Here is a 15,480-nt window from a genome sequence, read left to right on the forward strand (position 1 = left end):
GATTTTCCAAAAGGGGGGGAACGAATTTTTCGGAGGAAAATTTTGCCAACCCCTCAAAAAACAAAGGTTTCAACCACAAATTAAGGATATTTCGTACCAGAAAAAAAATTGATAAGGAAAAAAAATAAAAAGGTCTTCTATTTCAAAAGACAGGGCACACCTCGTTTTGAATGGCATTTTCACATTATAAATTTTCATTTTGCTTCTCAAAAATAAAACTACGTTTTATTCCAAATTGGGTAGCATACCAAATTATTGTAAGGTGTGCGGGGACCTTTACAGAGGCTATAAATAACCTTTGATCTTGTGGCAAGGGTGTGATATGAGAATGATGATGATGATGATAGTAAGGTTCGTGAGTATGTTGGTGATAACATGGACAGGTCCATGGTCATTACGATGATGGTTGAGTGGGCTTTGCCTTGCTCTCCCACAAATGTAATGCGGGAAAAATTATTATGGAGATTGTATTTTTGGAAATGTCTTCTTTTTTTTGGGGGGGGGCCCTTCCATATATTTCTGGTACATCTGGATCTGCCCCTGTAGAGACTTATGGTGATGATAAGGCTAATCAGTGGTGTAATGTGCCAACACGATTAATGGGGCCGAAAATGGCGTTCGGGAGGAATTCCTCATTTAAAAAATCTTGCGAGCAAACAAAACAAGCAAGGGGGGATATTGACCTTTTCTAAATGAAAATCAAATTTCGTAAAAGAATTAATTTTACATATTCAGAAAATCATATTTTTTTTTCTTTCTTTTCAAGTGCAAGGCCCCCTTCTTTTCTTTGTCGTGGAACTTACTAAATAACAAAGTAAGTTGACAGGAATATTCATATTTTCATTGCCAAACTTCTGTGTAAAAAAGTTATTACCTCGTCTCCTACTTGTCAGAATTTTTCTTTTCCTCTAAAAACAAGATTACGCAAGAATATAGAGATGGCGCTAGACTGCACCGCTTCAAGTGTATCACTGATCGACAAATTTTCACGATTTCTGAATGATCGCAAGAATAGCAAGGTGGTTCACGAACCACGAGTCTTGCCCGATTTCGCGTTCAATTATGCGATATGATCTTTTGACCCCCTAGATGACCTTTGACTTTATCATCCTCAAGAACACAACAACCAAAAATCATTTGAACCGAGAATACACACAATTGATGCAGATACATAGAAATAAGTGCAAGTTGAACAAAAACTTGAATAAGGAAAGGACCGCTTAACCTTTTAACGTCTTATCATTGACCTTTTAACCCCTAGATCGCCTTTGACCCAACATCCTCATGAACACACATGTGGTATTACCCAAGGATCATTTTAACCAACTGTGATCAAAATTGATGCAGAAATAGGGAAATCGGAGCAAGTTGAACAAAAATTTGAAAAAGGATGGACATGACCATGCACTTATCATTTTGACCTTTTAACTCCTAGACAACCTTTGACCCCATCATCCTCATGCATAGGGTTACATTAATTTTTAGCATTTTCAAACAAACCAACAGGAAAAGTGATGGGAAGGTCTCTGCAGAACTTCGTTCAGGTATGGACCTACTTGGTCCATGGTTCAGGCAAGACTACAAAGAGTGGGCGAGCCGGTGGGCGAGACACCCACGGCATCTATACAAACTGAGGTCCATTTCATGAAGACTTGCAACTACTTTAAATTAACTATTATTGTAACTACCATAGTAACATGCCTAAGCAGCCAATTACAATCAAGGATTCCATACAATTTACAGGTCTTTATATATGACACGGGCCCCAGATCATGTCGGCTAATGAGGATATCTTATGATTTTTTTTATAACTGCCGGACGAAAATGGGTGGTTAAAAGTAAATTGCCAATAAAAGCATACGACGAAAAGGAGTGCTAGCCCTACAACCACTTGCCAAAATACACCCCCACACTCCCCCCCCCTCAAAAAAAAATACCTGCCAATTTTGGAATTAAATAGCACTCAATGTTGAATTAAATTGTTTTTATTCAGACAAGTTATGAAAAAAATGCCTGTCTCTGGAAAAACAACCGATAGTCTAAAAGAACTTATACGAGGTCGCTTCAGGGTTTCAAACTACTTAAAACTACACAAAATAATACAATACAATACATTACAGTACAATTCAATACATAACAATTTTATTAATAAACTTTATTAAAGGACAAGTCCACACAAACAAAAGTTGATTTGAATAAAAAGAAAAAAGTCCAACTAGCATAACACTAAAAATTTCATCAAAATCGGATGAAAAATAATCAAAGTTATGACATTTTTAAATTTCGGTTGATTTCAGAACATAGTTATATGCACAGTCCAGTCGGTATGGAAATGAGGGAACTGATGACATCACTCACTCACTATTTGTTTGTATTTTATCATTATGAACTATGAAATATACTTACTTTCTCCTCATAGTCCTGTGAAACAAAATTTTATTTTCCCCGAACATATGGAATTACCATTGTTAAGTATTGTTCAGTCAAGTTGGTCCGTCTAATTCAAACAATATAAAAACAAAAGAAATAGTGAGTGAGTGACATCATCGATTCTCTCATTTGCATATGGCTTTATTGTGCATATAACTATTTTGCGAAAAATAATTTTTTCTGGGGTGGACTTGACCTTTAACAAACTGAAGTACATTATTATAGATACGAAAGCATTTAATGCATTATCAGAAAATTAATCAAGAGGTTGAAGGAGAAGGCGAAGCATGCACTTGTGAAAATGAGTGGAAGCAAGAGGTTTTGAGACATGGAGAACCATCCAATACTTTCCCTTTATAGCCACTTTGATGCTGCAGTGATAAAATATGTTGGACATGATTGTGTTTCATTGCATATATCTTGCAGATTGTAGACAAAAGATTCCTGCCTAACTACAGACTTACGTGCGAATTACAAAAGGAAACATGCTATTGTAATGATAATTACTTTACGCTGCTTCTGGTCGGATTATTATGAGCAGACACATTGCTCACTTTTACAGGGGACAGCAAAAATAAATGCTGCAATATTTCTTGAAATATCATTTGAAATTACTCGACTGACCGCATTTACCGCAGTTCTGACACAGTCATATAGTATCACAAATTGATACAGTCCATCAAATTATCATAGCATTTTTATATTTTATGTGGAAGGAAGTGTATGGGATTTTGCAAAATGTTGATTTTAAAAATGTCAAATTATTCGGTTTTATCACATTTTGAAGCTGTTATTATGCAATATTTCGTCCAATATCAGGACACAATACGCCTTTGATACATATTTCGTCATGTGCCCGGGGGGGGCACTCGACCAAAAAAGTAATAGGTCTGTGCCGCGGGCAAGACAAAAAACGGAGCTTTGGAGCGGGCGTATTGTAAAAAGGAGGGTCCTCGGAACGGGCTTCGGAACGACAAAAGTGTTGTGAAAAGGGGGTCTTTGGAGCGGATCGCCTGCTTGTGAGTGTGTATTCATCCCTATGGAACGAGCATACGTGCATGCAGCTATATAGCCCAGCGGCACGGGCTGTGTTCGCTAGCGCAGAGGCGATCGTCGGATAGCGCTTTGTAGCGCCTTTGCGGCCGCCTTTCACAAAAATTGCGGCTCATTGTAGCAGATCTATACGTCAGGAACGGCGTAACGGAAAATATGCGAAGCTTTGGAGCGGATTTCTTTCTTCTTTTTCCTCGATAAGAAGAAAATGCTATGCTTTGGAGCGCTTTCTTCCTTTTCTCAATAAGACAAAAATGCTTTGCCTTGGAACGGAAATTTGAACGAAAAATTGGGTCCCCTCCGCGGACATACCCACTATACATTATATACTGAGTGCCCCCCCCCCCGGGTCACTGTTCAATATCTATGTTTGTGCTAAAAAAAATAATAGAAATATCCCAGTTATCTTTTTTTTCGCAACAAATCATTTTTCAGTTTTTCCATGAAACTGATTGCATCACAGGTCGCCACCAAATGCTACATTGCCACCGGTATATTTCTTTTGTACTTCTTTAGAAATTGGAAGCTATTTGCTTTGGCCATGTTGGGGTTATTGGGGGAATTGTTATAACTTTTGAAATTGTATGGATCATGAGAGCAGTCAAGTAACCTGTGTATTTCTTTTGTACTTCTTTTGAAATTGGAAGCTATTTGCACATTGCTGTCACTCCATTCTTTTTACCACCATGGTGGAAGGGCCAGTGATAGGCAATGGAAGATTATCATGAATACACACGTATATGAATATGAACCTACTGCTCTTGCTTCAGTTGCGTGCTAAACTGTACAAAAACTATACATCGTTGTGTATTATTTGCAAAAAAACAACCTTAAGAGAATGTTGGCAATCATGACCATTCTAACAAAGTTTTCAAAATATAGCTGTCGAAAAAAAAGAAAGAAAACGATCTAATAGCCCAATTAAAATGCATTCCATGTCGAAAGCAGGATCATGCTGCATGGTTGCAGTCAAAGTTAATTAGTAGTACATAGTTGTTGGATGAAACAAAAAACCGCAATTAGCTGTTTATACCCTAACCAACTGATTTAATAAAGTACATTATTTATTATGAAATATGACTTGTCAATTGAATTAATCTGCTCACTGTTAATGTTTACGATAACTTGCCAGTGTTTCTGTTTCGCATTGCTTCTGACTTCAGTTTGGCAATTTGATTCAAAATATAGTAAGCAATATTGAATAATGAATAGAATGTATAAATTAAAAACTATTTATAGTATAGAATTTAAAAATTGTAAAACTGTCATTTTTTCAAAGGTTCAAATAATTCAGGTGTCAAAATAATGGCGAACAATCTGGCATTATTCAGTATGTTTCAAAATTATGCAGCTATAACTGTATATTTGCTCTAAATTCGTGTCTCCCATTAGATACAGCTTAAACCTTTACATGTATAAATAAACAAAACAAAAATGGCTGAAAAAATATCTTCCTTCTCTTTTTTTTATTTTTCCTCATTTTCTTCTTCTTCTTTTCTTCTTCTTCTTCTGGAGTAAAGGATAATCTAGATTCCGTACAGTTTGCACTAAAATGTAATGGGCATTTTATTAGGAATCGACAGGCAGCTCATACCATCATGAATTGTCTATATTGATGAATATTTTAATTTATTATTAATGTAATAAAAGAATACTATACAAATAGCGAATAGGCATGAGTGCGATGGTGCGAGATTTCGCATGAGGTGAAAGAAAGATGCTCTATTCAACGAGGCGTTAGCCGAGTTGAATAGAGCGTTTCTTTCTTTCACCGAATGCGAAATCTCGCACCATTGCACGAATAAGAATATTCGCTATTTGTGTTGTACAACGCCTCGGAATCTAGCGAAAATATGAAAAAACAAAGAGCTTTTCCCTCCAGTAATCTATGAAAAGGGAACAAAAATATTGAAAGCGAAAAGCAGAATCCCACAAGCCGGGCCCACAAGCGCACATGATCTTGGACAGCATTGCGCATTTAGCCAGCAAGCTGTACGCGCATTTTTTTATTTGTCACCTTATTCAATGAAATCGCATTGTGACGTCACCTCCTAAAGCCGTGCAATGGTACATTTTGGATGGTACGTCTTGTGTGCAACGGTACGAATGTGTGACATTCAGCCTCCCATTTGCTCGCGTACAACAAGCTAAGTAGGCGTTGTACAACACAAATTGTATCGTGAAAGTTGCATAAACTTAGTTTGGGATTTCTGAAATATTAGATCATTCTATTCAATTCTCAAATTAGCAACCTGTTAAGGTCAATTGTGACAAAGCTCACTTTCGTTAATGACACGAGATCGAAAGTAAAAGAAAATGTGGTCACTTGCGCAATATTAAGGCCAACTGATGAATAATTGATTTGCTACATTGTGTGCGATCATTAATGATCTTTTCTCTCAAGCCCTTCCTAAGAAGTAGAGAGGAAGAAAGAAAGTGAGAGAGAGAGGGGTTCAAGGAGAGAGGGAGAGACAGGAAGGGAGGGAGAGAGAGAGAGGGAAATAGAAACAAGGTAAATTTCTTGTCATTGGAGACAAGTTTTCATTTTCGTTATTAACACGATCTGCCGAGCTCTGTGTCGTTCCAAGACAATCTTAGTCAAGATAACTTTGTCGTGAGATTTTGCATATATGTATATATATTATAGAACGAGTCAACGATAAATTGTGTTAGTAAGCGACACCCTAAAAGTTATCCTACTCTTGGTTTTAAGTCCTGCACAAAGCGCTGATTATTCAAACCCAGAATTGAGGAATACTCGAAAGAGTATACAGGAAAAAATCGCGTTGACACCATTCTCTAGTTCAAATCTAAACTTTCCGACATCAATTTCACCATGCATGGAATAGTGGTCCACCACTTAGACGAGCATACCCCCTTGCGGGACACCTATTTATCGGACAGCTCGAGCTTGTCGAGTATTTCGTCATCCCCATCGTCCAGCCCATGCCATCGTCAACAACGGAACGGGAAAGAACGCGTGAATGAGTCGTACCAATCTTTACCAGCCGTTCTTCAACTCACCCTCGGGCTGCTCGGGCTGTGGAGCCCCTCACCGATGTCGCATTCGAAGGCCAACCTGAACGTCCATTGCCAGCATACGGTCGTCACCATGATCCCGGGTGATGGCCATGATGACGACGACGGAATCCATTTGGAAAAATCATCAGACGGCGTTCTTTTCGACGAGAACCAAAATAAAACCAACATGGTCAACAAGAGAAAACGTACGTATCATTTCAAATCGTTACGTTATGAGTGAAAACAAGACGATAAAAACAACTTCAAACTTGTGTTGAATGTAGAGGATTGAACAAATAATTAATGTAACTAACTAATTAATGCGAGCGCGAAGCGCGAGCTGAAAAATTTTGTCACCCCGACCTAAGAATTGGACGTTCTAGCCACTTTTTGTAATCATGAACACGATAGGTATATAAAAATTGATGCGAGCGAGCGGGATAAATGAGATTTAGGCCTAAAATTGGGACACTTATTCATGTATTTTTATCTGTAATTCCCAATCCCTCTGCGCCTCGGAATAGTTCACTAGATAGATGGCGCATAATAAATGCTGTGTTTATTATTATTATTCATGTTTTGTAAATCATGAAAAGCATGGTTAAGCCGGTATTTTCCTACATTAATAATGGGAGCGCGAAAGTGGATAATTCAAGCGCGTTTTGAACACTGGCGTAAATCCCGGGGGGATGGGGGGATATATCACCCCCACACTTTTCGAGGAGGGGGGATGGCCTGTACAAACATCCCCCCACTTTTTACGGAAGAAATGAAAAAAAATCACAAGAGATAATTGTTCTCTTGGTGAAAATTCTTCCTAAAATACCGCTTAACAAATAAAACAATACCATTGGATCATAAAATGCAAATAAAGAGCCAGTTCACCATTTGCAAACGAAATATTTTTGTCCTTATTATAACACTGAAAAGAAACCCCCGTTTCTTCCAATTCATCAATGTTGGGGTTTCGGGGGGGAGGGGTTAGGATGGAATGTCAAAACATTTTGAACGTAATCTCTAATTAAACCATCATGGGGTAAAAAAAGATAACAATATCGGAGGGGTATTTGCCATATGGACATACAGTGGCGTAACTACCGGGGGGGGGGGGCATGGGGGGCACATGTCCCCCCAAACGGGGAAAAGGAGAAATGAGGGAGAAAGGAAGAGAAACGTAGTGGGAAAGAAGAAAATATAATTCATTATAATGTTATATTATAATTATTCATGTTACATTACATAAGAAACATTTTTATCATAACTTTATGAAACATAATTTGCCCAGGGCCTACGTCTTCATTGTTCCTGGTGCTCGCATTGTCTGTTTAACATGATATATAATCCTGTTGTACTAAAACATCACGTTTTCAAGTCAATATAAACCAAATATATTTTCTAGCACTTGAGTTATCATATATTGACATATGCTTATTTTACATGACTCAGAAAGTGATTGCCCCATGTTAAGGTCTCTGTATATAAACATTTCCTGTCCGTGATTACGTTCGCACTAGTGGATTGGTGAGATATGTCTGCTCTTCGTGAATTCCTAAAATCAGTAATGTCCCTTCTTCTGATCTGAATATGAAAAATTTTCACCTCGCGCTTCGCGCTCGCATCATTTGGTTAATGAAATACCTATATGGTCCTAGTTAATTCCTACAAAGAAACCTGAGAATGCCCCACTTCAGGTCTGAATTATCTAAATTTTCAGCTCGCGCTTCGCGCTCGCAATATTTGATTGGTGAGATGCGTATGATAATCATGATTGCAATTACTACAAAGAGTGTTTCATGTGTTCAGATGTAATTCTTATAAAATCAGCAAGCGCTTGGCACTCGCATTAGATGACTATGGTGAGATATGCATACTCTTAATGGATTCCTAAAATATATTCCTTAAAATCTCGCTGTTTGTGGTAAAAATATACGAAAATTTCAGCTCGCGCTTCGCGCTCGCACTGTTTAGCAAGACAGGTACCTATCATGATTACATAAATTTGATTATAATGTCCCTTTTTAGGTGTGAATAAAAAAAATCAGCTCGCGCTTCGCGCGCTCACTCAATGATTCAAAAAAATTGCTGGTGCCCCCACAATGCCGTGACCCATGGAACGCCAGTGTGGATATATCAATGACAATTCCTTGCATATCTAAAAACATGATTGCAAAAAAAATGCCAAAATATTTCAGTCATCCCCCACCCATCAACACGGATTTACGCCAGTGGTTTTGAATAAAGAACAAGCTTTGTATCTCAATAAACGTGTGTGCGTGCTTTAGATTTAGACCTAGAATCTGGGCATTCTAAATATAATTTCTTTTATTATGAGAATCAATAATGCGAGCTGAAAAAAGGTGATATTCCGATCTGAAGAAGGGTAAATTTAAGCATTATTTCAAGCACTATGTAGGTGAGCGCTAGCTTAATTTTATTAAATATTAATTTTGACCTAGGATCGGGACATTGTAAGAACATTTTGTCATAATATAAAAATAATGACTAATGTATCTTCCTATTCCTCTTCCTAAACTCGAGATGAACTCGTAAATATTCCATTCTGAAAAGAGGGAAAATGTAATTATTTGGAATTCATGGATATGTTATTATCTTATCTATATATCTAATAAACCTTATGAGAGCGCAAAATTTGTTGATACATCAAAACCTGAAAACCTGACACATTAAGAACTTTTTAAAATTATGAATAAGATGCATGGGTACAAATATTTTTTAACAATGCGAGCGCAAATTGCGGGCCGAAATTTATAATAAAACTGTCATGAAAAGGGGAATTTTAAGTAGTTTTTAAAAATCAACTTAGAGGTACACATAACTCACCTGGATCTGCCTATAAAAAAGCGTTTGCCATTTCCTTGTTTGTTCATTGGCAAAAAAGAATGCCTATATATATTGAAATTCCTGCGTTAAAAGTTCCAATGACAGATGAAATCATTTCCCGCGCGGATAATCATAATTTTGTATTGTACTATAGATGCAAGAACCAAATTTTATACTTTATTTGCAAATTTCTGTGTAAGTTTATAGTTTTATTTTCTTTTTGCACTTACGAATTATTGATAGAGCATACTTTAACCTGTGCATTCATGACCGTGGACTATATTTTAACCTCGGCCAATGGCCTCGGCAATATACACAACCCATTCGAGAAATTCTGAAACCATGAATACCACATAAAATTATTTTATATCATTTTGCCCAACTGATCTTGAAATACGTCACGGTGTATAATCATCAATTACCATCATCATGTGACGATAAAAAAAATTAATTGCTTCTTAATGGTAATTATAAACCAATCGTTCATGAATGTGTTTGTCCTTCTTTACGTACTCACTTCTCAATGGATTTACTTTCATCCAAACTTTCAGGATAAATGAGAATAGAAACTTTGCACTGAAATATGAGACAGAGGCGTCGATTATGGGGGGGGGGGGCATGGGGGGCGATCGCCCCACCAATGAAAATATTGGGGGGCAAACATATCGTTTTGCCCCCCAATAATTCCGCATGTGCTAAAAATAAAATAAGATTGTAATGTTTTACACAGAAATCAGCGAGCAAGATTGAGGTACACAACTCGTTCTTCGTCTAAAATCGTGCTCAAAATGTCCACTTTTCAGATTGAAATATCAAAAAATTTCAGCTCGCGCTTCGCGCTCGCATCATTTCTGTAACAAAAACCTATACTCTCCATGATTAAATAGGTCCCGTTTTCAGTTCTAAACCTCAAAAGAACTCCCACTTCGACTTGCAATAATCTTTTGTTGGATATATATATGATTAAAAACGTCCATTAAACTCAATTTTTTTTCAGATCGAAATATCAAAATTTTCAGCTCGCGCTTCGCGCTCGCATTAATCTGCTGGTGAGATATGTATATATATGTGTGTGTGTGTGTGTATACATATATATATATGTACACATATATATAGGCATATGTGTGTGTGTGTGAGTTTGTTTTGTGTGATCGAGCGCTTTTGGAAAATTGATTCATGATTTTGCCCCCCAATCTGAAAAATGGATCGACGCCCCTGATATGAGATTACATGTACAGGCACATAGGGGCATGATGGAGGTATCATGAGCTGGTCACATGGGCCTATTAACAACGGGAAGGCATGAACAGATATTCATTCGAGCCAACCCATTCTCAATTTTTTCTAAATATGGCTGATTGACAAAATGTATGAATATGATTGTCCATCTAACACTGATTATATTTTGGTAATAACTTAAAGGGGAATGAAACCTTTGGAACAAGGCTTGTGTAGAAAAAGAAAAATCAAAGAATAAAGAAAGTTTGAGAAAAATCGGACAAATGAGAAAGTTATGAGCATTTGAATATTGCAATCACTAATGCTATGGAGATCCTTCCATTGGCAAAGCGACAAGGATGTGTGATGTCACTGATGAACAACTTTCCCTTTGGTGGACTATAAAATACCCTCAAAATGTCTCTTTTTGCTTTTTCTTACGATGATACAAACTCTTTATCCATTATGTATTCTTAAAAAATATGTATTACATGCCCTCATGTAGAAAGAACACATGATCTATGGATAGATGTGATAAAAGAGGCAATTCAAGTGAAATATATACTAAAGAAATGGGGAGAGTTGTTCATCAGTGACATCACACATCGTTGTCGCATTGCCAATTTGCTATCTCCATAGCAATAGTGATCGCAATATTCAAATGCTCATAACTATCTCATTATTTGTCCGATTTTTCTCAAACTTTTGTTAATCTGTTTCTTTGATTTTTCTGTTTTCACACAAGCTATCTTGTTCCAATGGTTTCATTCTCCTTTAACTTCCTTTTCCCTAATTGGGAAGAAATATCACCAACTTTGGAACTATATTTTGACTGCATGGCGGAAGGATAAGGGCTATTTTACTGTTTTATATTATGATGAATTGGATCCCTCAAGAGATGCATGGGAGATGTCTTTATAAATGCCGATTTATTTTGAAAATAAGCCGGTCGAGGGACCCTTTTCTGGTCAGATATGGATTGCCAGATATATATCCTGTCCACTGGTAGTAAACATTATTTTTAAAAGTGCCATTTTAACACACTAGTCTATGGGAAATGTTTTAGGCCCGTGAAACCAGCAGAAAGCAGAATACTGGTCACACGGGCCTAACTGTAACTACCGTAAACTGACAGGCCGAAGATATTCATTCGAGCCAACCCATAGCTCAGTTTTTTTTAATTTGATATTGCTGAATGACAAAAATGAATGAATATGATTGACAAGCTAATACTGATTCTAGGGAGGGTAACTACTGAACTTTCTCTTTCCAATTCACTACTTTGGAACAATTTTTTTTACTGGCGGAAGAATTAGGACAATTTTACTCTCAGAAGTGATGATTTTTATCCTGTCATGCAGGTGTAGTCTTCGTAAATGCCTTTTTTTAATGAGCCGGTCGAGGTAACCTTTTCTGGTCAGATATGGAATGTCAGATATCCTGTCCACTGGTAGTAAACATTCAACCCTCGAATTTCCTCCTTATTTCCTCCTCCTTTTATGAAGTTTTTGCCACTTTAACACACGAGTCTATGGGAAATGAATTAGGCCTGTGATACCTACTAATTGATCATTGAGACGGGAGATGGCGCTACATGAAACTCTTGGTCAGACCCATTAATCAGAAGAGACACTAAAATAATCAAAATGGCTCTGCTTTGGGTAATATCGTACTTTGAGGACAATACATATAAGAAAAAAGTAGACTTCTTTTTATTTCGCTAACACAATAATTATGATTGGTTATGAAATTAACAGGTTGATTAAAAGGGGTTTTTTTTATACAAAATGAAGGACATCATTTCGTCCACGAAACAGTTTGACAAGGCAAAAAAAAAGGTCTTCACTTTCCACTTAAAAAAAGGGGGGGCACTTTTTGGGTTGATTGGTGTTGGTCATCTTCTGTTGGGATTTTATCAATCTTCATACTTTATACACGGGCATATATTGCCTGTTGGAAATGACAAACAACAAACACTCCAGAATGGTGCTCGAAAGCCTATCAATTTGCGTCCTAAGATTATAATTTGTGCAAAATAGGCCCTGTCAAATCTCATTTATCATTGCCGCTTTTACGGTGAGGCATTCACAAATATTATCCAATTATTAAATCCTCTCAATTTGTATTTCAGGTTGTCTGATCTCTGACGTCATCGCAGTCCTATATCTTCTTCTGACGTGCGCTCTGTTGACCTATGATTTCCAGACTTACTTCAGAAACTTCTGGGGAAAGAAAAGCGATATCCTACACCTCGTGTCTTACTCCACTTACCTCTTTCAGGTAATGGTCATTCCATTCGCATGCCTCTTCTCCCGCATTTGCTACATGATCATGGGAACGCGTTACAGGCAAGGTTATCCGCTCTTTCGTGGATTCTTGTCGAAGCGCGTAAAGATTTTGACTGGCTCACGTTTTGGCGCCAAAGGTCTGTCCTGGTTTCGTCTCGTCTGCTTCCTCGCATGGCCGATTACGAATGCTACGCTCAGGTTGGCCAACGATTACCGGATCAGATCTAACTGTCGCAGTCACTTGAAAGTCTACAGAGAAGTCTCTCACTGGAGCGCTCTTATCGGGTACATCTTTTACGGCTGTTTTTGCTATCTCATCCACATCGAGCGCGTTTCGTTTCAATGCGAGGTGCGTCAGATTTCCAAATACGCGCGCGACCAGGCCTCCGCGAAGAATATAGACGGGGTACGCAGACGGATACTGAGCTTCTACGAGCATTACCACATTCTACGTCGTTTGATCCGGTGTTGGATGGCATTCACCATGGTCGTCGCCACTTGGGGACTGACCGCTCACCTCACCTGGAACTATCTCATCTACAGCAACATGGATGTTCATGACCCCCATCGCACTCCCGATCTCATAAGATCTCTCAACATTCTCGTCAGCGCGCAGAAGGTCATGTTCTTCGTGGTCCCATGCATTGCAATAGGTGGGCTGAACCTGGAGCACGTTTGGAAGCGACTGAAGTACGAAATCGCAAAGAATCAGAGGTATACATACAAAACTTACTGGCGGGCCATCAACAAGTACCTGCACGAGATCAACGCGGAAAACCCCAGAGAGATTACCCCCACCCTTCTTTTTACCGCCATTGGTTTCTACTTGGGCTTGAAACTGGACAAAGGGGACCAGGAATTCACCAAGTGGAACTATCCGATCTCCTGTAATACTACAGAGCAACATCTTTAAAATCGTTTTATTTCACACGAGTTGAAACGAGTGTCGGAAACAGGTACTCCATTAAAAAAGTTGTATTACAAGTTATCACCCACCCTCCCGAGGAAAGCTAAATATTAAGTAACTTTTAGCACTGTGAATTCTTCGTTTAAAACTGTGTATATTGGCGACTAGGGATTCTGATTGAACGAGATCGTGTCCTGTAGGTCGGGCTCATGCAGTAGTTCTGTACATTCTGCACATCCAAAATTTATACATAATTACAGGGTAGATATACCCTCACTTGTCATATTGTCCCATTTACACAATTATACACAATAATTTATGGTAAGTAAAGAGTGTGTTTTCTATGGCTTGTGCCATACCATCGGGTTATCGCGTCGGCTCGGGAAATCGCGTATAGCCTACCCGACCATTCGAGAAAATGACCCCTAAATCAGGGGCGGTGGAACGTTTTTTTTTGGGGGGGGGGGACTAGAAGGGGTACTTAAAGGCAGGCGCGCCGGAACACTTTCAGTTTTTTGGGGGGCAAAATCCCGAAGGGGGCACAATATTTTTGACAGCGTGAGATACCGAAGCGATCGAGCGGGAGAGGGTGTGGCGCCCCACGGTAAGGACTTTGTGTAAAAAATGGAGTATAAAAGTTGCGTTTTCAAGAGCATTCAAAAAATAATTTTCTTGAGAATTAAACATAGAATTCACTACGAAAGACTATACCAATAATTTATGAGAACCTATGAAACCTACGCGCAAAACGATCGCTTCGGAATGTGGTTTTCATGTCTGATCAATTAAATTACGTATTACGCTTATACTGACTCAAAATAACAGAAATTACATTTTCATGCAATATCCTTTTCAGATACATTTATGCACATTTACATACACGGACGACGCGAGAGGGCACAATCATCATAAGTTTCAAGTAATTCCTGTCAGAACAAGGAGTGTATTAAGCAGAATAAGCGTAACAACAGAAACAAAAGAAATTCTAATGAATGTCTTTTCAAATTCAAAATGTCATACTGTTCTGAGGTGGCAGACCTCGATAAGCACTTAAATCTCCATTCTATGCAAATCATTTCTGACATCAGCATTGGAGATAGTCCCTGATTATCCATGCATTGGCAATACGTTTCATATTTTGTAAGTAGAGGGGAAAGAAATTTGACAAGCTTAATTGTCTAACAATTTAAAATTTTTCTGAAAATCATTAAAGTTTAAAACATTACTCGATTTATATGTTTCCTTTTGCATGTTTTGTATGGCTGGGAAGCACTTTTGGATGACTCCTTCAAAATCTTCTTTTTTCTTTACATATTTTCTGGGGAAAATGTGACCATAATGTGGTGATAACTGATAGAGGTCTGCAAGCGTAGACTATACTTTGTTATTACACGTGACCACTTGCATGGAGAAAGCTAAGATGACGCATTAGTGATTACTTGTTGTTGCATCTCAACTTATGTATGTTGTAAATACGTTTAAAGAACTGCCTACTGGACTTTTGATTTATATAACCTAAGTTCCAACCACATAAGTAGGAAATAATGAATATCAAAATCCAGGAAATATTCACTTGTAAATAATCATGAACTGATTAACAAACTACCACAGTTCATAATGTACATTATGTAACATTATTTAGAAGAAAACAATTACATTCCAATAGCGGATGTGGTTGACGGTACACCATGTGGAGTATTCGAAAAAGTCGAGAGAGGAAGA

The 15,480-nt window shown here is 37.9% G+C and overlaps 1 protein-coding gene across 1 annotated transcript; it reads left to right on the forward strand.

Annotated features, from left to right (window-relative positions):
• The first annotated feature begins 6,027 nt into the window (after positions 1-6,027).
• On the forward strand, positions 6,028-14,194 carry LOC121409441. The gene is made up of 2 exons (XM_041601374.1): positions 6,028-6,710; positions 12,695-14,194. Exons 1-2 carry the CDS (start codon positions 6,320-6,322, stop codon positions 13,762-13,764), a joined length of 1,461 nt encoding a protein of 486 aa, XP_041457308.1. The 5' UTR covers positions 6,028-6,319; the 3' UTR covers positions 13,765-14,194.
• The last annotated feature ends 1,286 nt before the right edge of the window (positions 14,195-15,480 follow it).

This window comes from Lytechinus variegatus, chromosome 2, assembly GCF_018143015.1.
Source record: "Lytechinus variegatus isolate NC3 chromosome 2, Lvar_3.0, whole genome shotgun sequence".
Taxonomy (NCBI): domain Eukaryota; kingdom Metazoa; phylum Echinodermata; class Echinoidea; order Temnopleuroida; family Toxopneustidae; genus Lytechinus; species Lytechinus variegatus.